General features: G+C 47.2%; 1 protein-coding gene across 1 annotated transcript in view; it reads left to right on the forward strand.

Annotated features, from left to right (window-relative positions):
• LOC144754771 (flavin-containing monooxygenase 1-like) overlaps positions 1–26,781 on the forward strand; it is a 531,164-nt gene that overhangs the window by 328,568 nt on the left and 175,815 nt on the right. The window contains exon 4 of the mRNA XM_078642974.1: positions 19–161. Coding sequence (XP_078499100.1) covers positions 19–161 — 143 coding nt within the window. The remainder of the gene's footprint in view (positions 1–18; positions 162–26,781) is intronic.

The following is a 26,781-nucleotide window of genomic DNA, read 5'->3' on the forward strand; positions in this document are numbered from 1 at the left end:
TCTTATTTCTCATGGCAGGGATTGAGAGATTTAAGGGTAAATACTTCCACAGCCAAGAATACAAGCACCCGGATGGGTTTCAGGAGAAGAGGGTGCTCATGGTTGGGATTGGCAACAGTGGAGTGGATATCGCTACTGAGCTCAGTCGTGTGGCTGCAAAGGTACGAGAATGATTGGATTGGATACTTACATCATTGCCAATGTTTGTCTTTAAAAAATGTACAGCAGTGTCATAGGGTAATAACGTCTAGTTTAGGAATTTATTTATTTTGTCGTACCACCATGAAAAGGCATTCGGAAAGGGACATCCTAATATCTATGGCAGTGGTATCATGGTAGGAATAGGAGTCTGACGCCAGCCTAATGGGATCCTTGATTCTGTCAAAGGTGGCGTTCTGTCCCCCAGACCCTTGCAGTTCGACTGTCCGCTTTATAACGCAGCAGTCAGATCGATGGCATGGATGCCAGTGGGACAGCCACCAACGGCCTGTAGGTGTCGGTCCCACCAACATCATATTGAGGGCCAATCTTTGAAAAACTATGGGTCTGATTTAGATGTTGGTGGATCGGGTCCCGCTGTCACTTTTCTGATGGTATTCCTGCCTGCTGGCTTGGCTGTCCACCCGCTATATTTAGATGTTGGCAGGTCTATGGAGGGAAGACCGTCATAGTTCTACTGTCTCTGCCAGAATCTTCCTCTAGCAGCAACGGCATCATAGACAGAAGTGGCTGTCAGAGGGAGTCCTGCCAATGTGCTTTTTTGTCACCACCTCAGGTGTGCCTCATCCAACACTTTCACAACATCAGAATCCAAGGACACACACTCCAATTGGATCTGATCCTTCCTGACTAGAAGGACCAAGTCAGTTAACCTGACACCATACACCTCGGATGCCCATGACCTTTGCTGCTAAGTTACACATACATGATCCCTCTAGCCAGCATCATCTGCTCTCAGGACATCAATGTCCTCTCCTATGCCAACAACATGCAACTCATTCTATCCCTCACAGACAAGAAGCCCAGTGCCCAGATAAAGTTCAATGCATGATTGAAATCAGCCACTGGATGAAAACCAACTGTTTAATGTACAGTAACAAGGCCGAAATTGTAATCTTCGGGAAGAACACCTCGCTGTGGAACTCCTCCTGTTGGCCAAAAAAGATAGGACCAGCACCCCCTTACACCCAGGGCAAGAACCTCGGAATTATTATCAACAGCAGACTGGAGTTGCCGCCCAAGTCAATGCTGTTACTGCCTCATGCTTCCATACCCTGAAGATGCTGGGAAGAATTTTAAAATCGCTCCCAATCAGTACCCGGAAAACCATCACACACGCCCTGCTCACAATCAAGCTGGACTATGGGATTACATGTACACCCTCTATGCATGGGAAATCTCACCAGAAGGCTGCAGTCCATTCAGAACTCGGGCTGCCAGACTCACTTTCAACCTTCCATGCTGCACTCACATCACATCGCACCACACCTAATGGGGCTCCATTAGCTATCTGTCAGAACCCCTTTCAGAGGGACACAGGGCAAGCAGAGGATACTGGGCCCAACCAAGATAGTTGAGGCCTTTTACTCCTGATATCTGGGGTCTCACCCTACTATGGATCCAGCTCAACTGGGGCAGGCACCTCCTTCTGCACCTGACTCTAAGTTAGTAGAGTAGCATGAGCAGTCAAGTCTCCCTCGGAGGGAAGTGTAGATACAGATCAGTGAACACAACTCATAATGCAATTTGCATGCAGTCACACAATAAATCAATGTTCAGTCACAAAATTATTTTGTATAAAAGAAGTATTTTAATTCTAATTCTACATATGCAAAGGTAAAGACATTGAATAAGGAACAACACAGTCCCCCTGAAGTAGGCACCCTAGTAGTTGGCAGCCAACCTGGGCTACCAAGTTCCCATGTAACAAGTGTGCTCTTATGCCCCACTCACATGTAGCAACATCCAGGGAATGTAAACTATTAGGCCCTGTCTACAGGGTTTATCCCTCTTAGCCTCAGTCAATAAGGTGTAATCCCAGAATTCAAGTAGGGTTTCAAAAACCACAGGTGGTATATCTCCCATGGCCTGGGAGCTCAGTTCTCAACTTACCTGCTCCAGCAGTACATTCCCTGGCAGTGGTGCAGTGTGGTCCATGCCCAGAATGGCAATGTCAGGCTGCAGATGTTCACAAGGGCAGCTCCTGGCAGGCACTGTCTCTCTCTCCAGAGGCGTGTTTACAAACGTCCTGATGATAGGTGTTGCTCCGTCTCTAGCCACATGCAGTAAGTCTTGTTCTCCCATTTTCAGGGATGGGGTGGTCTTTTTGCTCTGGCGGGGATCCGATGCTGTTCTGAACGTGTCTCCTATATCCTCAGGCCTCCTCAGATATAAATCTCCCTTGTCTTGGTTGTAGCAGGAATTTGGGTCACAGACAAAGACCTGGACCTCTCGCCTTAGCGCTTCAAGTCGCCCCTACTGGCATACTGGGTCGCTCAAACAAACCTCACTGTCCGTTTATGCTGGCCTCAGGTTGCCTCCTCCGTGACCCCTCCTAGCACACGGGGTCGCAGCACACAGGGGAAGGCCCAATCGATGCGACACAGCTCCTTGGCACATGACGGCCCCTACTGGCATCCAGGGTTTCCAACTTCACAATGCTGCAGAGGGGCAATGGCCTGTTCAATGCAGCACAGTTCCTCACACTTCGCTCCAGAGCTACACATGGCTGGGCTCCTCTCTGGATTTTGCTCCCTCAAACACACCCTTCTCCCTCACAGGCACACCAGTCTTGGCGAGCAGACAGGTACTGGAGCTCTAGACTCCAGGGCAGGTAAACTTGGTTTCCCTGTGTTATGTCCCCTCACCCAGCAGGGAGACTAGAAGGCTAGGTCTCTAGTCCTGGTCACAGGCAGAAGTCTTCCAGAGCTTCCCCTACTCATGCAGCCCCACTGGCTGCTTGGCAGATGAGAAAATATGGGGATACAGACTGTCATGACCCTGACCTCTTTGTGGGCTCACTCCTCCTGTACCTAGTGTGTGGTGGGCTTGCAGGATCAAGCACACGTCTCAAAGCCTCCCTGGCTGTTCATGGGACTCATTGCCCTGTAAGCTTGACCTTGTTCTTGGCAATTATCCCCTGAGGCCATAGGCCACCTAGTCATGAAACACCAAAGTACAAACAGTAACATCCCACAAGGTCTTCAGGCCAACTCATCAAGACTATGGTGACATTTGGGCTGACTCATAGGAACATGACTATGTGGATATTTGGGCTGACTCAAAGGCACATGACTATGAGGATATTCTGGTTGACTCATAGCCACATGACAATGGGGATATCTCAGCTGACTAGTCAGAATTTGGGAACAGTATTTATACCACACTCAAGTCACGAGGAGAAATAGGAGGTATGGCTTCGTCTTTGTGGACAGGGGCTAGGTGAGTAGCATGGCACAGGCTCCCCTACTTCTATTTCTTTTCCAGACACCCCAATGTGATTTACTGTCTGGCCCTTTGAAATTTTATGTTGGGGTTCTGCTTCTTTGATATGGACATCTCTCCCCTTCATCCTTAAAGAAGTCTGTCACAGCAGGCAGGACTTCAAAGCCGATTAACCCACAATAAGATTTATGGGAAGGACCAGAATTCACATCTAGATGTCAGCCACAGTGATCTGTGCATCATAGGTTAAACCTGGGCTCTCAGCCCTATCCTGTACAATTCACTTTCAAGCCTAATCTCACCCTCTTCCTGAGATGTGTCCATGCCCTCTCCTTGTGATCTGTCACTGAATCAAGGAGCACTTTGAAATGCACAAGGAGAGCCTGACTCCCCCTCACCCAGTACTTGTTCCACCACACGTACAGTAATGCAGTAATATACAGTTCTGTCAGGGGGAGATTCTTCTGCTCCTCATGTTTTCACCAGGCAGATCTGGGCTTCCCAAGATGGAACCCAAGGTCCTTCTTAGTACAAAATAGAACCCTGGGCGGAGCTGGTGGAGTGGCTCTACACGAAGGTCCACAGGGTTGGGGGCAAACTCCGTGGAACTCCGCTCCGCCACCCGCCTCCACCCCCCATATTACAAATGAATTAAAACTACAATAAGAAGTAAATAAAAAAGTCTTACCTTCACTGCGGCATCCCCGGGCAGTCGTCCTCCTCTTGCACACGTCTCAGGGTGATCTGCTCATGTGAGCATTCCCACGCATGCTCATTTCTCTCATTTCTCTCATTTCTCGCATTTCTCGCATTGTTCTGCATTCTGTCCATTAATTGTTGTTTTGCACTTCCAAGCACTCAGCACATGGTTTCACTCCGCACGCACTTCAGCATCAACCTAATGTATGCCAACAGTGAGTTTAACAGCTGAACTTTTAAAAAGGTGAGTTAGTCTGTAGGCCTAACTCCAATGACATAGGGTAAAAAGGACCTGGTGACTACTACTGATCATCACATGGTATGCTGCCACCACCACACTTGTGCTGTTTAACTCCTGATGAAGGCAGTAGCCCTCCACCCCTATTAAAGTAGCGCTTTGGGCATCCCTCCCGGTCTAACAAGGCCTCAATTTATGAAACAGGCCTCTGTCTTGGCGCAAATGCATGATCTGGGTTCATCCTTGACACAAAAATCAGCAATAGGGATCCAGACAACAATATAGTTGGGCACTGAGGGCACACGTCTTTTCGATGCAGAGCACTTTTCCATCTCAACACTAGCACAATTCAAACTTCTCACCCTCACTTTCAAGGCACTACATAAAACTGACCCAGCATACCTCAACAATCGTAACTGCTTTCACAAACCATCCAGACACTTCAGCTCATCCAGGCTCTACTTGCACAAATTCCATGCATACGGAAAACCAGATCCGGCAGTCAAGCATGTGAATGTGGAACAACCTCCTGCTTCACATAAGTGGCTCTTCTTCACTTGAATTCCACAAGAAACTGAATACCTGGCTTTTCGAGTAGTCTTACTAGGCCTTAGATGTGGCTAGACTCACACATGCTCAGCGCTGGGATACCATTCTGGGTGATAGTGAGCTTCACAAATCCACAGGAGAGGACATGATATGACATGATCTTGCGGATGCCAGGGCTGGAAGTGGTTCGACGTTTCCATTGTTAACAATGAGTCAATGGCCTGTGGACGCGGGAGTAGACCCTGATATTTCTATATCTATATCTGGAAATAAGGTGATTGTCACTTTGTCACTCCAGATTCTTACTCTATCACGCACCCCCCCACCAGGGACCATGTTGAATCTACACCTCTGAAGAACACTGCTTAAAATACCGCCACTGGTTCTCAGGTCAGTAGGGACAAGACAGCCAGCAGTATGACTGTTGACTGTGGTAACACTGTTGATTCCCTAAATTAGCAGACTGGGTTAATAGCAGTTCGATCTACTGGTCTGTCTACTGCTGTGACATCTGGGTATGGTCATGTGGAGTATCGTGAAAGGTCAGACAAGTAGAGACAGAGTAGTCACTGCTCTGACCTAAGTAACACAGCATCTACCACCAACGAACAGCAGGGGAACTCTGGGTATACGGTCCACAGGTCATTCATAGAAACTTATGGTAAAGCTGGACAGAGAAAGGAATTGAAGTGGGATTACTTGGTGTCCCTTCAGGGCTCTGCTACGGGGCATAGCCAGACCCCTCTAGTGGAATCAGATCCCATTACTCTGGAGGCTATCAAGGTATCATGACCTATTGAAAAAAGACTTGCACTGACAGTAGGAGAGCACAGGTAAAATGCAGGGAGCTATCAACGAAGTCGACAAAACTTGTTCAAAGATAATGGCAAGACTATCAGTGGTAGAGATCCAGACAGTTGACCTTTAATCTGACATTGTTTAAGTAAGATAACAGACCACGACTCATGAGTCCCAACCTTTTGACGTTTAATGGAAACTGGAGGACTTTGATAACTAGAAAAATTTAATATTCTAAGGGTGCTTGGGATCAAGAAGGGGCCAAGTGTGATGATGCGAGAAGCTTTATCATCAAAATCTTTTAAAATGCCTTTCCTGATATTTTGGGATGGTAATGGAAAGGGGAGGTGCAGAGAGCTCATAGATTCCCTCTTTTTCACAAACAGAATCTGGCTAATCCGGGGGCCTCTTCTTCCAGCCCCAAACCCAAGGACTATTCTTGTATTCATTGGCAGTTTTTTCTTAGGCAGGCAGTATTGAGTTCAGCGCTGTAGGACATGTCTTTTTTGTACAACTAGATTTCTATCACTCAGTGGTTGAGAGACAATGGAGATATTGAGGCATTCTTGCTTAATCCTGAAAAGCTATAGATCATATATATTGCGAGAACTTGCATGTTCAACTCAGAGATCAAGGTGAAGGAAAATTAGGACAATTTATCTTGAAGGTTTCTGACTTGGAGTTGCTAAAAGTTTGTATTCAATGGACCTCGCCCTTGTCTGTAATGATTTAACATGATCCTTGATCATTAAGTATACTATTTGGGTTTAACTGTTGAGTACTCCATGTTGAGATGCTGAACACTGAATACCAAACACTGTGCTTTGGTTTAATCAAGGGGACATGGAGGTTTATTGATTATCACTGGAGTCGTTCAATCGCTTATATAAGGGGGAGTGCACATCTTCATCACTCAGATCATTGATGGTGGGTCTGACTGCCCTACATAGGGTGGGGGCTGGTTAGGCAGGGACTGAGAGGGTTAGGAGGATATGGGACGGGGGAAGTGGGGATGGGTGGTGGGGAGTGTGGGAATGGGAAACTATACTATAAAGATGAGGAGGGAAGACAAATTGCTTTTAATAGACTTACATGACAGAATTTGGTATAACTTGGAATGGATGGCCCAGGCTGGGAGTGATTCTGCTACGGTGTTTTTGGGTAACTCATCATATAGGTTATAGCTAAGCTACATATTGCATTAGCTAATATTCAAGGACTAAATGACAAATCCGACGTGGGTGAAGGGTTGGAGACATTAAGGGCTGATATTTTCTGCCTTCACGAAACACATATTCCGATAGATAAGAAACATCTACTAGGGATCCTGGTGTTTCGTGTGATGTTAAATGCTAGGCAAAGAAGGGAGGATCACTATACTCGCTTGACGAGGTGTTGTGATTCCACTACAGCTGCTGCAGGTAAGAATGGTGGGGCAGTGGGGACCACCAAGAGGCAAAATTAATTTTCCCTTGTGGTCGTCTCTCGAAATCCCACCAGCCGCCCCACCACTCTTAGCTGCAGCAGCCATGGCTAGTCCACTATAGGGCCCACTGTTGTTTTCCCCTATGTTAGCCTGACTGCACACGCTGCGCATTTGTAGGCTGCTTTTGCTTTGCACATGTTACGAAGTATCACATTTGTTTTTGTGCCACACTATTATTTTAGAAATAGGCTGCACATGTTTTATTATTCCGTTCTTCTGCTGCGATTTAGTGTTAACATTTAGTACAAGGCCAAACAACATATTGCCCTGTTTTTCTCTGTGGGCGGACACTAACACCTAGACATAATAGAGAGATCCAGCTGCTGCTTTTGAACAGGGCATTTCTTATCATATAAGCCAAGACTTGCTGTTTTGAAAACAGAGGGGAGGATGTCTAGCAGAGGTACAGTCCTGGAAAGAGAGCGGGTCAGCTCTGCGCAAACTGAGGTGCAGACAAGCTAAATGCAAATGCCAGGTATGGAGCCCTGTGCCATCCCAGAAAAAACGTTTTTACATTGTTGTGAGAGTAGGCTTAGGCAGATACACTGAGAAATATGATAGGGCTTTCATTGTGTACGGTTTATTGGTGATGGTAATTTCATTTCTAAGTTTTGTACATTTTCTAGTTGCAGCATTGTTGCTTCATAATAGAGCACAATAGTTTCAATAAGCATTGTAAACTGTTTACGTATCTCGTTTCTGTTTATTACCGGCATGCATGAGTAAGAGAATGAAAGGTGATGACCTGCTACCGCAGTTCCCTGAGGGAACCAGAGTGTTGAGTTCTGGGGTGCCAGTTTACCTGTTACTCCAGGAAGGTTAGGAGGGCAGGTAAGGCACTTTGAGCTAGTCTTGATTGAGGTGCATAGGTACTGATGTGGTATGGTGACCCAGCCCCCACATACTTGCATTCTGTGATCCCAGGCATAGTTTTGTTGCCAAACAGAATCCCTGCACCTCAGATCAAGCTGGTTGATGGCTCTAGCAGAATTGCAAACAGCATAGTTCAGGTTTGCAATGTGCTTCATATATGGCTCTAATGTTGACAGTTCATCAGTGATTGATTCTCTGATAACTGAACTTGCATCTTGGCCTACTCCGATAATTTTGTGTGGCGAACTCAAATGTGATATGGAAACAACTTGCCCCCTACGAAAGTCAAAAGCCCAAAGTGTTCTGGGCTAGTAAACATTTGTTGACATTGCATAGGTTAAAAGATGCATGGTGAGAGTTAAATAGCCCAGACCCAAGTTTCACATATTTTTCCTTTCCACCACAAAAGTATGTTCGCTTGGACTATTTGTTTATTTTTTCCTGCCTTTTGGATAAAGCCTGGCTATTTAAATGTGCCTGGGTCTTCTCAGACCATGTTCTGTTGGTCCTGGGATTATGTCTTTCATAAATTAAGTGCCTGCAGTATTGGTGGATGTTTAACAAAATTTATAAAATTATAAAGAACTTGTCAGGCAAGAATCCTTTCTTGTGAGACAACACTTAGAGGGCCAAAAGGATTATGAAAGTATTTTGCAAAATATCTGCTGTAAAGGCAGATATTGAAAGCACCTTTGCCGGGAATTCTGCTGAGAAATATCAGTTATATAAGTCGGAGAGTTATGAGTACAGTGATAAAGTAGGGAAGCAGATGACTCTCAGAACCAGCCATAAAGAGGTGTTGCTTGGGATCAACGTGATCCAAGATAGCTCCAGTCAGGTGGTGCACCAACCAGGTGACTGCATTAGAGTTTTGGGAGATTATTACAGAACCTTATATCAGGAAGATTGGTCCCTCACACCGGATCAAATCAAACAATACCTGGGAAAGTAGATAAGACTATTTTAGATGAGGGAGAAAGTGCTGGCTTAGATTCCTTGCTCACTTTACAGGAAGTAAAAGAGGCACTGGACTCTCTCGCATCTGGTAAAGTCATGGGACCAGATACGATCCCTCTAGAATTGGTTCATACTTTTTCTCAGTGCTCTTGGAGGCACAGGGGGAAGGGCCACATCAGAGTCTTAGCCACCTAAAAATATGTTGTTATTTTAAAAGGAAAACTGCCACTGAACCCAGGGTCTTATAAATCAATTGCACTCAAGAACAGCTATACCAAGATTTATTCCAAGGTTTCTGGCCTCTTACTTGGGCAGGATCTTTGCCAAGGTTGTCTCTCCTTGGCAACAGTGGCTCATATCAGGCACTGGCATGATAGACCATGTAAGACTGCCCATAATGATGTTTGATGTAACTGAGACCAGGAGAACCCATATGGCAATGATCTTGCTTGACGCTAAGAAGACCTTTGATCGCATCACTAGGCAATATCTGTGGGTGGTACTGGGGAGGTCCCAGTTCGGAACTAGTTTTTGAACTGCGATTTGCAGTATGCACTGTAATCTGATTTGAGTTGGATATTATGAAGATTACATGGGGAACTCAGCAGAAGTGCCCTTGTTCTCCTTCATTATTTGAAGAATATATTGAACCCCTTCTTGCAGAACCTCTTGAATAACAGCAATATAACTCCTGTGACAACTTAATTTAGAGGCAATGTGTAAAGTATTTATGCACCACACAAACAGTAATAAAAGGAAAGCACACCACAAGAAAAATCCCAAACACATTTTGAAAAATAGAGTACATTTTAATAACTTATTTGACCCCTAAACGCCAAAACTCCAATCAGTAGAACTGGAGTTCGGAATTTTTAAAGTTTTATGTGAAATCTAGCGCCTAAAAGATTAAAGCACCAACAGCGGACATTTAGTCGCATGAGACCAGGTCGAAGTCAAAAGTTAAGCTGACTTTGTTCTGAAAAAAAAAAAAAAAAGTTAAGCTGACCGCAATAGAGCACGGTTCAGATACAAGAAGTGGATTTGGCCCAGCCACGGCATACCTTCGAAAAAATGTCTAAGAAAGTGAACTTTAGCAGGGAAAAGGATGCAGGATGTGCTGTGGGAGTTTCATAATCAGATGGCTTTGGGTCGAAGCTGTGGTGAAGATTTCTACATTCTGACTTAGTCACCCAAAATGAAGTAAAAAAACTCCAAAGAGATGAAGCAGAGGGCTGAAGCCGAAGACAGTTCCATGAGATCGGATACCCCTTTTTTGCGAAGGACCACTGAAATGGATTTGCTGCAGCAGAGAAGAACGTAGTGGTAGGAGTTGTGAAGTCAGTGTATCCGGCAACGCACCTTGTGCGGATAGGGGAGCAGGTTGGTACTTGTCTCCGCCTGCTTCTAAGAGCAGTTTTTTGGCCAGATGTTGTCTAGGTCCTCAGTTTAGGAAATGGGCATCTGGGCACCTTTAGTACCACAACCAAGTGTCCTGGAATGGTGGAACACCTCTTGGAGGTTTAGGATTCACTCAGGTTGCATCCAGGTTTGGGTTTAAGATGGTGGAAGCCTTTTATGTCCCTGTGGTTTTGAACATGTAGCCAGCAAACTAGCAATTAAAGTCACTTCTGGTAGCCCTGGTGCAGTAGATATGCAGGGCTCAACAGCACAGCTGGCTTCTGACAGTTCAAGGCAAGCTCCAGGCAGCAAAACAGTCCTTCCAGGTAAAGCAGCAGTTTGGCAGACGGCCAGATGTACGACCAATTTTTGCGATCGCAAATGGGAAATCGGCCGATTTGCGACCACAAAATAGGTCTGCCATTTGTGAATGGATTCAGAAATATTTTCTAGGAGCAGGCAGTGGTCCCACGGACCACTGCCGACTCTTAAAAAATTCAACAGAAACATTTAATTTTTCTTTTTTAAAAGTATTCCGTTTTCCTTTAAGGGAGCCTATTTCAGGCAGCGAGTGACGGTAGGTCATTCTGGAGAAGGTGACCACTTTTACACTTGCCTCGCTAGCGCTAGTGGCGCTTTTTGCCTGCTTACTGTAATTTTAAAATAACCCGTTTTTTGTATTTATTTCACTTAGTTTATTTTACCTTATTCTTAAATTGCTCCTCCTGGCCTCATTCCTTGCACCCTAAAAACCCCCCTGGGGACCATCTTCACCGCCTTTGGCGGGTCCGGGATCACGGGGTATCGGGGACTGATTGGAGCGCCATCTTGGATCAGGCTGGTGCAGTCTCGCGCATTCTCGCGAGATTTCGGCCTGCACAGCCTATTTCAGGCAGCGAGTGACGGTAGGTCATTCTGGAGAAGGTGACCACTTTTACACTTGCCTCGCTAGCGCTAGTCGCGCTTTTTGCCTGCTTACTGTAATTTTAAAATAACCCGTTTTTTGTATTTATTTCACTTAGTTTATTTTACCTTGTTCTTAAATTGCTCCTCCTGGCCTCATTCCTTGCACCCTAAAAACCCCCCTGGGGACCATCTTCACCGCCTTTGGCGGGTCCGGGATCACGGGGTATCGGGGACTGATTGGAGCGCCATCTTGGATCAGGCTGGTGCACTCTCGCGCATTCTCGCGAGATTTCGGCCTGCACAGCCTAATTTCAGCCCTCTACCGGTCGCGCAGCGGTGACGCGCAGCGGGAGCGCCCTCGCTGCGCCTGAGTCTCGCCAGAGTCCTGCCCGTCTGCACCCGTCTGCGCCCGTCTGCGCCCGTCTGCGCCCGTCAGTGCCCGTCTGCGCCCGTCTGCGCCCGTCAGCGCCCGTCTGCGCCTGTCTGCGCCCGTCTGCGCCCGTCAGCGCCCGTCTGCGCCCGTCAGCACCCGTCTGCGCCCGTCTGCGCCCGTCTGCGCCCGTCAGCGCCCGTCTGCGCCCGTCAGCGCCCGTCTGCGCCCGTCTGCGCCCGTCTGCGCCCGTCTGCGCCCGTCAGTGCCCGTCTGCGCCCGTCTGCGCCCGTCAGCGCCCGTCTGCGCCTGTCTGCGCCCGTCTGCGCCCGTCAGCGCCCGTCTGCGCCCGTCAGCACCCGTCTGCGCCCGTCTGCGCCCGTCTGCGCCCGTCAGCGCCCGTCTGCGCCCGTCAGCGCCCATCTGCGCCCGTCTGCACCCGTCTGCGCCCGTCAGCGCTAAGGCAGGGCTAGGGCAGGGGACTCTGGCTTTTGCAGGATGCTATCTGCTGAGAGATTGCGCTTGATGCGCCATGAGGTAACAGGTTGCCGTCATGGCACCTTGGACCCCCTAAGTGGCCCTTTTCATTGCCCTTCTTGCTCGTTTCAACTTCCTAAGCCGCAGCCCATTATTAGTTTTCAATCTAGACCCCATGGGGTTATTAAACCTTGTCCAGTGGTAGGCGGAGCTATTCAAACTACCCTGAAAATTTTTCACCTTAACGTGAGATCTTTAACCTGTCACCATCAAGAAGTTTATTCGCTGATCTCGGATGATAAGCCGGATATCTTCTTTTTCACAGAAACCTGGCTCCATGACCAGTCCACGGCTATTATCAACTTAGCCCTTCCGATGGGATACACTATGTATTCCCATCATCGTAATGCTAGAGGGGGTGGTATCGCACTTGCGGTAAAATCGCACTTTCCGTGCGCCTGGAAACCCACCACTATAGCAGGGTGTGAGAGTGCTCACTTTAACATCACTGTGACTCCTCACTTTACCTTTTCTGGACTTTTAATCTACAGGCCTCCGGGCCCTGATGGCGCCTTCCGGCTTAGCCTTCCGGAAGTAGTCGCCTCTTTAGCCTTGAAAACTGTGAACTTTACGATCATTGGGGACCTGAATCTACATATGGAAGCTCCATTGAATTATTCGGTCCACTGCCTGTTGGCGGATCTTGAAGCATTTCAACTTCATCAGTTGGTACAGTCATCGACTCATATAGGTGGTCACTTGCTAGATCCTTTTCTGACTAATTTGACCACCAATATCTCAGTGCTTCAACCCAAACCTATGGCCTGGACTGATCATTATTTGATCGAGACCCATATATTGATCCCTAATCCTCCTTGTAGAAATAATCTTCCTGACATCCTTAAACGTCCTTGGCGAAATTTAGATCTTGAGTACTTTCATCTACTCCTGATGAGTGATCCTCCTCAACCCCCCACAGAAGTTTCCCTTGGTTATGACAACTTTTGCGAGTGGGTCAATCAAACACTGGATTCTCTCATACCAGTTAGATGGAGTAAGGCTAGATCTAGTCCCTCCAGTCCTTGGTATGGTGAATCCCTTAGACAGCTTAAATCCTCTTGCAAAAAAGCTGAGCGTGCCTGGCGCAAAAATTACGACGCTGGCCTTAAGTCGGCTTACCGGGCCTGCACTAGAGTCTACCACCGGGCTATCTGTGCAGCTAGGGCTGCTTTTTATTCTCAAGAGATTAGGAACAGTTCTAACCCTACTAAGGTCATATTCAAGGTTTGTAATGACCTAACTAGCAAAAAGACCAATACTACCATTCTCGAAGCTTCTGCGGCCCATTGTGAGGATCTGGCCTCGTTCTTCGTGGAAAAGGTAGAAGCTATTTATAGGTCTTTCTCCCAAGCCCCTTGCATGGAAAATACTTCTGCCTCCGTTGTTTCTAAACCACTGCTTTCTATTCCTAGCCCCACACTGGAGGAGTTTAAAGCCTTAACCATAAAGGTTAAATCTGGCTCCCCGGACGACCCCATGAGACCTTCCCAATTCCGGGAATTTGCCCAGTGTTGCTATCCCGCAATGCATAGTTTGTTGGATCTGTCATTCACCACCGGTACGGTTCCCAGGGCCTGGAAGCAGGCTACTGTTATCCCTATTCTTAAAAAGCCTGCCCTTGACCCAACTAAATGCGAACACTACCGGCCCATTTCCCTTCTCCCCTGGCTTGCTAAACTGGCAGAGTCTCATGCCAATCAGATTCTATCTTCCCACCTGCAGGAATCTAATATTCTGGATAACTCCCAGAATGGGTTCCGCGCGGGCCACAGCACCGAGACTGCACTTCTGGCTGTGGTGGAACACATTAGGAAGATGCTGGACCAGGGTCAGACGGCGGCACTGATCATATTGGATTTAAGTGCCGCCTTTGATACGGTTTCTCATCAGATCCTTTTGCACCGTCTCATGGTGGCTGGAGTTGGAGAGAAGGCACTTGAGTGGTTCCGATCCTTTCTTTCGGATCGAACATTCAGAGTATCTACACCTCCGTTTGTTTCGGCCTCTTGCTCTGTTCATCAGGGTGTTCCGCAGGGATCGGCCCTTAGTCCTACCCTTTTTAATTTATATGTTCAGCCTCTGGCGGAGGTAGCCCACAGCTTTGGTCTCACCATGGTGTCATACGCCGATGATACACAGCTGGCGGTGGCACTTAATGGTGACTCCACTATGGATGCCCCAACCTTTCAGTCCGCCCTCAAAGCGGTGGCGGGCTGGATGGCGAACAATAGATTGCAACTCAATGCCTCTAAGACCGAGGTTATCATCTTTGGTAGGGAAGGTGGACTCTGGGGAGATCAATGGTGGCCATTTGAACTGGGCCCTGTCCCCATCCCTGTTGCTGAAGCCAGAAACCTCGGAGTGTGGTTGGATGACAAACTCTCCTTTTCTGCTCACACAAAACGTGTAGCTGGTACTTGTTTTGGTGCTTTGCATTGCCTTCGGCCAATCTTTAAGTTTTTCGATGCGAACACCAGACAGATCATAGTCCAAGCTTTGGTCCTTACCAGACTGGACTATGCCAGCTCTCTGTTTTTGGGTTTGAATCAAGCAGAACTGGCTCGCCTTCAGAGGGTACAAAATGCGGCGGCCAGGATGCTTGTCGGCCTTCCGAAGTTTGTCTCCGCCCGCCGTACTATTCGAGATCTACACTGGCTGCCTGTAGGGCAAAGAATTAAGTTTAAAGCATTGTGCTTAACTTTTAAAATTTTTAAATTTGCTTCTCCTCCTATTCTGTCACAGGCTATTCAACACTACGCCCCGTCCAGAACCCTCCGATCCTCAGGCTTAAATCTTGCCATAGTGCCCCGCTTTAAAAGAGCTAGAATGGGCGGTCGCTCTTTTTCAGTGCTGGCGGCGGCTCTTTGGAACTCTTTACCCATCACTCTTCGTGATATTCCTGATCTGCTTCTTTTTAGGAAGGCATTAAAAACCTTCCTATTCTCCTCAGTCTAATTCCTTCTGTTTCTTTTTATCTTTGTTGTGTTGTGTTCACCATCTCTGGAAAGCGCCGGGACGCCTCTTGGATGCGGCATCTGAGCGCTATATAAAATAACATAACATAACATAACATAACAACATAACATTAAAAAGGAACTGCTTCATTTAAAAAGCAGTCACGGATGTGGTGGTCTGCTGACCCAAGCAGGCCACCATTCCTGGGAGGGCTAGCCGTTCCCAATGGGGTCGCAAATTGCACCTCCTTAATGAATATTATTGTGGCAGGCAATTTGCGACCCGACTAGGAATCGCAAACAGTGTCTGAGACACTGTTGTAAATTACATTTTGCAAATTGCAAAATAACGCAATTTGCGAATCACAAATTGTAAGGGTTGTACATCTGGCCCAGAGTGTACAACAGGTCACAGCAGCTTTAAGGCTTCTGAGAGTACTTCCACCAGGTCCAGTAGTTCAACTAAATAGTGGGTCTGAAGGTCCTATTTTTATATCCTGGTGCACTTTTTCTGAAAGGTGGGAGAAGATTCAGGAAAGGTTCTTTGAGGTGCATAGAACTTCCTGACTGCACTGCCCTGGCTGTAAGCTGGCTGCAGTAAGAATAGAGGGTTGTTAAGCCCTGTAAGAGAAGGTAGAGCACAGGCTACTGAGGTGTAAGTGGGGCTGTGCTCAGCTCCGCTCCCCCATTGTGCAATCAGATGATCCATTGAAGCAAACCTAATCCCTCTATTGTGTGACTTTCTGGGCGGAATTTACAAAGTCTAACTGTCAGCTATAACCAGTAATGTGAGCCAGGTCAGGCTACAGGCACAAAAGGGCTAAGGGCAGGACAATGCCAACTTTCTAAAAGATAGTGACTCGGTAGGCTATTACAACCATGTTGATTAGAACCTTAGACAAACTGTTCTAAAGTCTACGCACTTTATGTCACTTAAGCTTGTGATTTTTTAAGAAACAAATTATACCATTAATTTCATGTCATGAGATGGCCAACACGTCATTTGGATTAGGTGTAAAACATGACATCAATAATACACAAGAACGGTATACAACCTATACAACGAAACTTTTACAACGACCTACCATTACAACGCAACTTTTACAACGCAAATCATTACAACGCATTGCGCTGGGGGGCGCTCTAGGATAGGGAATAGGTTAATTTACTATCCAATAACCTTCCCTACTATCCACGGGGACTGGAGTTTGAATAGTAAATTAAACTATTCACTATCCAGCACCCCAAAGCGCTATGCGTTGTAATGGTATGCGTGGTAAAAACCGCGTTGTAAAGGTAGGCATTGTAAAAGTATGCGTTGTAACGTCATACATCCCACAAGAACACATTAAAGCAACATATTTGTGATAATACATATTATAAAACGATCAAAACAAAAAAGAACACATTTAAACACTCATAAACAGTGCAAATGACCAGTCATTATTTGTAAGCTAGCACTAGGCGGACACTGTCTTGTTCAGCAATAAAGCTAATGTCCTGCCCATGTCATGAGTAACAGGGTTACATAATTAGAACAGGTGTTGTCTGAAGGGGGGAAACAACAATTCAGACTGATTCCCTCAAGGCACACCCTGTGATAGTTCACCTGTACTCTACAGTTAACACGTTTCAAACCCCAACTTGCTAGGGGGTTCTCCTCAGGACTAGGACTGGGTCTCAAGAAACAAAAAAACACAAAATGACAAGAACTGTGATCTAAGTCAGACTAAACTACCCTGTTCAAAAGTTACATTGTTCAGGTAAAAATGTTTAACTTAGTGGGTACCTGATTGCTGGCGTTGAATGAATAAAGAGTTGTAAAATCAGCGAAGTGATGATGCCACTGTTCGAATGCTGACACTACAAAAATTAAAAAAAGAATCAGTAGGGTATGGACCTGGCGCAAAACTGCCTTGTTCTCAGGGGTAGAAGAACAAGGAGTCATACCTTCAAGGTACTAGCAGGCAATCTCAGTAACATTTTGGTGTTCAAGGTGTTGTCTACACAGGCGATATGTTTATCTTTCTTCAAAGGCCTGCAAGGAGACAAATCACATGGCCTGTGTATTAGCCCTCTGCGCAATTTCCCAACACTGCTTGTGCCTTTCCGTGACACCCAATACTTGCATGGGAATACTAATAAACCCAGAAGCAGAGGTGATCTTGATTAAAACTTGCCTTGTAATGGCCTACCGCTTCTGTAAGTGCAAGAGAAAGAAGGGAGGCTTGGTCACTTTCTTTCAATTCAAACCAGAGCTATGGAAACAAATGTAACAAGCCCATGTTATAACTCTGTCTGCGGTAAATTGATGAGCGCTTGCCACATAAAAAGTGCACCGCAGCTGTGTGTGACCGGCAGCTTTCAAAAACAAAAACGCTTGCAACTTTCCTCGATTCTGAGAGGGATTGAACACCATTGTTTGTGTCATCACGCTGAGCTGTTCAAGGTCGACAGCAGGAAGGCGCGCATGGATCTCTTTTGTATCTATGATCCAAAATGGATTGTGGAATGGATATGGGCCCCAGTGCATTGTGATGCATGTGGTTTAACTGCCTGCTTGCTGGAGCTGAGTCTTCTCTAACACACTACAGTTTGGCAATTTCAGAGAACTTATTAAGGCCGCGGAGGGCTGTATCGAATTTCATGATAAGAAAAGCTTCTTTTTGAGGTAAAAGAGTTTACGGGTCCCCATCCCTAGAGCTCGTTTTTACAGCAGATAACACGGTCCAATTGAAATCATTTTGTTTATGTTTCAAGGAGTCAAAATGTTCAACCATAGGTGCAGAAAATATTTTGTTCTTCAGCCTGGAGCGATGCTGGACAATCCGTTGTAACACTTTTTGGCTAGTTTTCTCAATGTATATTTTTGTACAGGGACAGATGATCACATACAACATTTTTAGATTTAGTTTGGCAAGTCATTGTGGCACCAGTGTCTTTGCCCTTTAGTGAAAAGAGTTCCTACTATTGTAGAGTTGCACACTGAGCATGTTCGGCACTTATGGTGACCTTGTATAGGCAGTAAATTGAGCATAGTACGTAGAGTGTCTGTTCTTTTGGGAGACGCAGAAGAGCTGATAATTTGTTGTTCGATACTCCGATTCTTTTTTAATGCGAACAGCAGGGGCCCAATGTTTGGAATGGCACCCTCAATTAAGTGACAGTTTCTGCAGATGATCTTCTTAACAGTTTGGGTGTGAGGTCCAAATGTAGACACACACAATGCGGTCTGTAGGAGGTTTGAACTTTTTTATGAGTAGGTGTTCCCTGAGGGTACTCCAGACTCTTTTCAAAGAGTGTTTCAAAAGTTTATGGGCGTAACCCCTTTTCCTGAGTTTCTTAACCCGAGAGTCTGCGTGCAGCTCGAAGTCCTCACGTCTAGAGCAGTTGCGCCTTATACATAAAAATTGCCCATAGGGCAAATTGTTCTTGAGGTTTCGAGGATGATAGCTTCGGAAATGTAGGGCATTATTTTTATCTGTGGGTTTCATATAAAGCGTGGTGATTAACCCATTGGGTGATGTTTTTGACGTCAATGTCTAGGAAAATCAATCAATCAATCAATCAATCAGTCATTTGGTAAGCGCATTACATACCCTTGAGGGTCTCAAGGCGCGGGGGGGAGGGAGCTACTGATCGAACAGCCAGGTCTTTAGTCTCTTCCTGAAGGTCAGCAGGTCTTGGGTCTGTCGTAGGCTCAGTGGGAGGGTATTCCATGTCTTGGCGGCGATGTGGGAGAAGGATCTCCCGCTGCTGGTTGTTCTTTGGATGCTCGAGACGGTGGCGAGTGAGAGGTCGGCGGAGCGTAGCTGGCAGTTTGAGGTGTAGAAGGAAAGCCGTCTGTTGAGGTAGGCTGGGCCGGTCTTGTGGAGTGCCTTGTGTGCGTGGATGAGGAGCTTGAAGGATATCCTCTTGTTGACGGGGAGCCAGTGCAGGTTTCTCAGGTGGGGGGTGATGTGGCCGTGTCGTGGTACATCGAGGATCAGTCGTGCCGAGGTGTTTTGGATGCGTTGCAGTTGATTGATGAGCTTGGTCGGGGCTCCCACATAGAGGGCGTTTCTGTAGTCGAGTCTGCTGCTGACGAGGGCCTGGGTGACTGTCTTTCTTGTATCTGTCGGGATCCATCTGTAGATCTTGCGGAGCATGCGGAGGGTGTTGAAGCAGGAGGAGGAGACGGCGTTGACTTGTTTGGTCATTTCAGAGCGTTGAGTCGAGGATGATTCCTAGGTTGCGTGCGTGGTTGGTGGGGGTCGGGCTGCCCCAAGTACTGTTGGCCACCAGTAATCGTCCCAGGCTGATGGGTTGGAGCCGAGGATGAGGACCTCCGTCTTGTCCGAGATCAGCTTCAGATGGCTGATCTTCATCCAGTCGGCGACGGCCTTCATTCCTTCATGGAGGTTGGCTTTGGCGGTGATGGGGTCCTTGGTGAGGGAGAGGATCAGTTGAGTGCCGTCGGCGTAGGAGATTATGTTGAGGTCGTGCTGTAGGGCGACGTATGCAAGCGGGCCATGTAAATGTTTAACAGTGTTGGGCTGAGGGAGGATCCTTGGGGTACGCCGCAGATGATCTCAGAGGCTTCGGAACGGAACGGGGGAGGCGGACGCTCTGGGTTCTGCCGGAGAGGTCCATTCCAGAGCCTTGTCTCGGATCCCTGCGGCGTGGGGGCGTGCGCATAGTGTGCGGTGGCAGACGGTGTCGAAGGCAGCTGAGAGGTCTAGGAGGATGAGTGCTGCAGTCTCTCCATTGTCTAGCAGGGCCCTGATGTCGTCGGTGGCGGCGATGAGGGCGGTCTCCGTGCTGTGGTTGCTGTGGAACCCTGACTGGGAAGGGTCCAGGATTCTGTTCTCTTCAAGGTATCGGGTTAGCTGTCTGTTAATGATTTTCTCGATGACCTTGGCCGGGAAGGGGAGCAGAGAGATGGGTCGGAAGTTCTTGAGGTCTCTTGGTCTGCCTTGGGTTTTTTGAGTAGGGTGTTGATCTAGGTGCGTTTCCTGCTCTCTGGGAAGGTCGCTGTCTGAAGGGAGAGATTGATGACGTTGCGTAGGTGGGGTGTGATGAAGCTGCTTGCTTTGTTGAAGACTTGGTGCGGGAATGAGTCTGATGGAGAGCTGGAGTGGATTGTGTTGATGGTCTTGATGGTGTCATCGATGCTCACGCTGGTCCAGGCAAGTAAGGGGACGTGGTCGATGGCTAGATTCATTTTACTGTGCAACAGACTGAATTTTATGTCAGGGCTACGGTAATTTAGCCAATCATGAAACTCCTTTAGTGTTGACTCGGGCCCTCCCTGAGGCACCACACATTGTCGATGTATCTATACCACTGCCTAATGTGCGCATAGTATGGGTTGTTCTGATGCACAAACTGTTGCTCATATTGGGCCATGTATAGTACCGCCATTTCCGGTGCGAAGGGACACCCCATGGCTGTCCCCTTGATTTGCAGGAAGTATTCGTCCTCAAACTTGAAGAAATTGTGTTGTAATGCTAGCGACGCTAATTTGAGGATGAATTCCATGGGAACCGGATGTGGTCTAGTCCATGACTCCAAATACACTTCCATCACATCCAGATCAACTTGCTGAGGAATTTGCATGTATAAAGATGACACGTCCATTGTAGCCAACACATGGACCTCAGAGTCAAAAGGAAAGCCTTCAATTTTGTTCATAAAATACATGGTATCCCGCAGGTATGAGGGGACTTCCAACAACAATGGTTTTTAACCCCTTCGACGCTCATGACGAGCTCAGCTCGTCATGGAGTTTCCATTGACTTCAATGGAAATTACATTGGAGCACAAGCACAGGCTCAGCATCCAAGTGGTTAAAAAAGTCCATGTATTTAGACAATGGTTCCAAGATAGAATCACACCTGGGCACGATTGGATGGCCGAGTGGGGTTGAAGCGCCCTTATGAACCTTTGGCAGGAAGTAGAGCAGAGGGGTCTGTGGATATTTTTTAATCAAATACTCTGATTCCTTGAGTCCTAAAATGCCCTGCTTGGTTGCTTCTGTGACTGTCCTCAGGATTTCCTGTGCTATCTCTTTCGAGGGGTCTTGTGGGATGCGCGGATACCAAAGCTGTTTGTATACATGACTTCTGCCTTCTGCTTGGTATGCTTCCTTTTTATGTGACAAGCGTTCATCAATTTACCGCTGACATAGTTACAACATGGGTTTGTTGCATTTGTTTCCTTAGCTCCGGTTTCAATTGAAACAAAGCGACCAAGCCGCCCTTCTTTCTCTTGCACTCACAGAACGGCAGGCCATTACAAGGCAAGTTTTGATCAAGATTATACAACGCCTTTGCCGCTGGGTTTATTACTATTCCCATGCAGGTCTGGGGTGTCACGGAAAGGCACAAGCAGTGTTGGGAAATTGCGCAAAGGGCTAATACACATGCCATGCGATTTGTCTCCTTGCAAGCCTTTGAAGAAATATAAACAGATCGCCTTTGTTCACAACACCTTGAACACCGACATTTCACTGGATTTCGAGCAGGTACCTTGAAGGTATGACTCTTTTTCCTTCTACCCCTGAGAACAAGGCAGGTTTGTGCCAAATCCATACCCTACTGAGTCAAATATTTTTACCTGAACAAGTTAACTTTTGAACAGGGTAGTTCAGCCCCATTTAGATCACAACTCTTGTCATTTTGTGTTTTTTAGTTTCTTGAGACCCAGTCCTAGTCCTGAGGAGAACCTCATAGCAAGTTGGGGTTCGAAGCGCGTTGGCTGTAGAGTATGGGTGAACTATCAAAGGGTGTGCCTCGAGGGAATCAGTCTGAATTGTTGTTCCCCTTTCTTCAGACAACACCTGTTCTAATTATTTAACCATGTTACTCAAGACACGGGCAGGACATTAGGAGCAAGCCTTATTGCTGAACAAGACAGGGTCCGCCTAGTGCTAGTTACAAATAAGGACTGGTCATTTGCACTGTTAATGAGTGTTTATTTGTGTTCATTTTTGTTTTGATCGTTTTATACTATGTCTTATCACAAATATGTTGGTTTAATGTGTTCATGTATATTATTGATTTAATGTTTTACACTTAATCCAAATGACGTGTTTTCCATCTCATGACATGAGATGAATGGTACCATTTTTTTCTTAAAAAGTTACAAGCTTAAGTGAAATAAAGCACGTAGACTTTAGAACAGTTTGTCTAAGGTTCTATTCAATTTGGTAGTAATAGCCTACCTGGTCACTTTGTTTGTTTGATAATACTAGAGTGGTCCAGGCCAGGTAGTAAGAGGACCCAAGCCTTTCTTGTTCTTATAGCTTTCTAAAAGAGGCATTTTCAAACTTGCAATGAAAATTACGACTTTACCATTAAAAGACTACTTTTTATTATAATTTCAAACATGACATATCTACTTACTCCCACTTAGGAATTACAGAATATTACATTTTCTAAGGAATCCCCAATATTATCCTATAGGAGGAGATGGGCTCACAGAGGTGAAAAACAAATTTGGGAGTGTTTCACTATCAGGACATGTAATATTTAAAAGTACATGTTCAACCTTTCAATTACACAACACCCTACCCTATGGGCTATCTAGGGCCTTCCTTAGGGGTGACTTATATGTAATGAAAGGAGAATTTAAGGTGTGGCAAAGGGGTTTAAATGCCAAGCTGGCATGGTAGTTTGTCACTGCATTCAGGTGGCAATGGCAGGCTTGGGACATGTTTTGGGAGGCTACATAAGTGAGTGGCATGATAGGTTCTGCAGGCCGACTGGTAGCATTTAATTTACAGGCCCTGGGTATATGGCATACCACTCTACACCGGACTTATAAGTAAATTAAATATTTCAATTAGGTATATGCCAATGAAACCATGTTTAGGGGAGTGAGCACAAGCACTTTAGCAATGGTTAGCAGTGCTAAAATGTACCTAGTCCTAAGGCTAGCAAAAACGACATCCGCAAAAATTGATGTTAAGTAGGCAAAACATTTGAAGAAAGACCACCCTAAGGCTGACAGGTCTAAGAGCTGTTGATCTGGAAATCAAGATGACACATAAGATGGAGTGCATTACTCCATTGAATTATGAACCTATAATGTGCAAAATTAAGTTTGAGTTAGAACGCATTAGTAATCTACATTTAATACACATTGAGCATTGCAATGCCATCAAAATGTTGGTTCTCTCTAAGATTCTTCATCTGTTTAGAGCGATCTGGGAATATAAGCGGGTGAGAAGGGCTTTGAAATACCAGGTTATGCCTCTGGACAGAGGTTGGGTGATTCCTAACTAAGTATTACTATTGGGCATCCATGTTGCAACATATGGAACTTTTCATCACTGATACCGGAAGTATGTACCCTAAGGCAACAAGCCTTCCCAGTATATGCAAGCTATCTCTGGGTAAAGAAGCTGGAGGCTCCTTTATGAGAATCCTGGAACCTAACCTTGTGGGTTGCCTCGATCGTCTAGTATTTGTCTTTCTTATAGGCAATCATGCATTAGACAATCGAGGCAGCCCACAAATCTGATCTATCTTGTGAGGTAAAATAGACATTGACTGCTCCTCTGCAATGGCGGAGGAGCGTCACCCCACTGACTCAGAGCCAGCAGATGAAAATTAAAATGATATTTCATTATTATTTTATTATTCAGCTGCTGGCTGAACTAAGCGAGTGCAGAGAGGGGCGGGGCTAGGCGATGAGCGAGAGGAGTAGAGTGCACGTATAAGTGCACATGTCACTTTGGCCAACCGTCTTAGGCCCACCAAACAGACATGCACAGTTAGGTTTGTCCAACCCAGCTGTATTCTACATTCGGGTGTAGAAATGGCACCTACTCCCTGTGCCTGAGCGAGCACTAAACCAGCCCAGCAGGCCATTCCACATGCTGCTCCCATGCAGCATAAGAGCTGCGCAGGGATTGGATGGGGAGTCTCTGATGATGTCCCAGGGACTGCTGGGGTAGAAAGCAGCGGATTACCAAGTGTCACGGGAACAGACAGCTAGTGACCCACACAGATAGCCCTATGCCACTAACCTGTCTTCGTCGCGCCCGCAGGGACCACAGCTTGCAGAGAGACCTCTCAATTCCCCCTACTGCCAACCCTCTCAGTGTCACTCACACGTGAGAAGAATCGCAACCCAGGGGGAAAAGGGAAGGGAGTTGCAGGAAAGTGGATGATGGGGCTCCCCTCTTAGTCTGGTCTTGATTCTTCTGAGATGCAGCACAGCTATGAAATAAAGGACACTGTTACTCGTTTTGTCAGAGGTGCCAGACAGTTACAATCAAGGTGCGAGCTAGGGTACTCACTAATTGTCCACTGTGGAAAACCAGGACCTCAGTGACGAATCGTTTTTAGTCCTGTTGCACGCCTAGAGTAACCCTCAGGCTGTTACTGCACAAGACCTGGAGGTAGTAGTTCATGTAGGCGGGGAAGGGAGCGAAGTAATGCCCCTAAATGCAGGCTAGGTTTCTGATGGCTCGGTAATGTATTATTCCGGGGTGGGTTGCAGGAGCCAAGTCGGGAACAAAAGGAAAACAAAGTAACTTTTGGTATAGCACGGCCGTGCTAGTCTCTTTCGAGTTCTTACCTCCAAAACGATGAAGCGGGAAAGAAAGCGTCCGCGGTATCTGCTGAGACGGCGTCCAGAGCGGGAAGGAAAGTGTCCGCGGTATCGGCTGAGACGGCGTCCAGAGCGGGAAGGAAAGCGTCCGCGGTATCGGCTGAGACGGCGTCCAGAGCGGGAAGGAAAGCGTCCGCAGTATCGGCTGAGACGGCGTCCAGAGCGGGAAGGAAAGCATCCGCGGTATCAGCTGCGACGTAGGAGAAACTAAGGTAGGGTTCAGGCCAGGAATCAGGAATGATTGACAAGCGCCGCGCACTTCCGGGGAGGCGCTTAAATACCCTGTCTCAAATGCCGGTTCCGGACTGCCTGTGCCCAGAGCATACTGGGAGTTGTAGTGCCTTTGTGACCCTGAAGCCCCGCCCTCTGCCTGATGTCCAGAATCGCTACACCAAGGTGCGAGGTGGCCAGCAGTATCAGGTATGTTTTTAAATTATTAATTCTCCCCCCTTCTTGCTGTTCTGCCCTATAGCAAAAGAAAAGAGCAGGAATGTGCAGTATCTATTAGATATGGCGCATTCCTGTCCTTTTGCCCTACGCTGGCGCACAATGGTGTGTCAATGCAAGCACCCTTGCATCATGTTGCAAAGGTGTCTACTTTGCAGGGATTGTTGATTTTGTGCAGGAAGGGACACATTTGTGCACAAAAACAATCATGAGAGCATTTTTCCTCTTTCTATGTGTGTTGCTGAAAGTCAAGAGAAGGCCCTGGACTGGACCACCTCCTTCCTCTCCGGCAGAACACAGAGCGTCCGCCTTCCTCCCTTCCGCTCCCAAGCCACCAAGATCATCTGCGGCGTACCCCACGGCTCAGCCCTCAGCCCAACTCTGTTTAACATCTACATGACAGCGATCGCCCACGTCGCCCGTTGGCACAACCTCAACATCATCTCCTATGCTGATGACACCCAGCTGATCCTCTCACTCACCAAGGACCCCCACACCGCCAAAACCAACCTTCACGAAGGAATGAAGGCCATTGCTGAATGGATGAGGAACAGCCGACTGAAGCTGAACTCTGACAAGACGTAAGTCCTCATCCTCGGATCCACCCATTTGGCCTAGGACGACTCCTGGTGGCCGACCGCACTGGGAACCGCCCCAACACTCACCGACCACCCACGAAACCTAGGGGTCATCCTCGACTCCACCCTCTCCACGATCTACAAGTGGATCCCCACTGAAACAAGAAAAACGGTCACCTAGGCCATCGTCAGCAGCAGGTTGGACTACGGAAACGCCCTCTACGCAGGAGACTCGGCCAAACTCCTGAGATGGCTCCAATGAATCCAGAACGCCGCTGCACGCCTGATCCTCGACAACCCTCGCCGCAGCCACATCACACCCCACGAGAGACCTGCACTGGCTCCGGGTCAACAAGAAGATAACCTTCAAGCTCCTCACCCACGCACACAAGGCACTCCACAACACCGAACCAGCGTACCTCAACAGACGACTCAGCTTCTACACCCCCACCCACCAGCTCCGCTCCGCCGACCTCGCCCTTGCCACAGTACCCCGCTTCCGAAGAGCGACCTCCGGCGGCAGCTCATTCTCCCACCTCGCCGCCAAGACCTGGAAGATCCACCTACGGCAGACCCAAGACCTGCTGACCTTCAGAAAACTCCTCAAGACCTTGCTTTTCGAGCAGTAGTAGCATTCCCCACCCCAGCGCCTTGAGACCCTCACGGGTGAGTAGTGCACTTTACAAATAATATCATTGAATGATTGATTGAATGAATGCAGCACACACAGAAAAAGGAAAAACAAGTAGAAATAAAGGTATATTTCCTGTGGCACCTCCCTTACACCTCCCCTGGGGAGGCATGGACTTTTGACGCAAACTCAGGTTTATGAAATCTTCTAAATCTGGTAAATGTGTCAAATGCCATGGGTGTTACATGGGAACACCCACCGTAACGCTCATGGCATGCCTCCCTATCGCACAGTGAGGCAACGCAGCAACTTGCGC

This window comes from Lissotriton helveticus, chromosome 1_1 (genome assembly GCF_964261635.1).
Source record: "Lissotriton helveticus chromosome 1_1, aLisHel1.1, whole genome shotgun sequence".
In the NCBI taxonomy this organism is placed as follows: domain Eukaryota; kingdom Metazoa; phylum Chordata; class Amphibia; order Caudata; family Salamandridae; genus Lissotriton; species Lissotriton helveticus.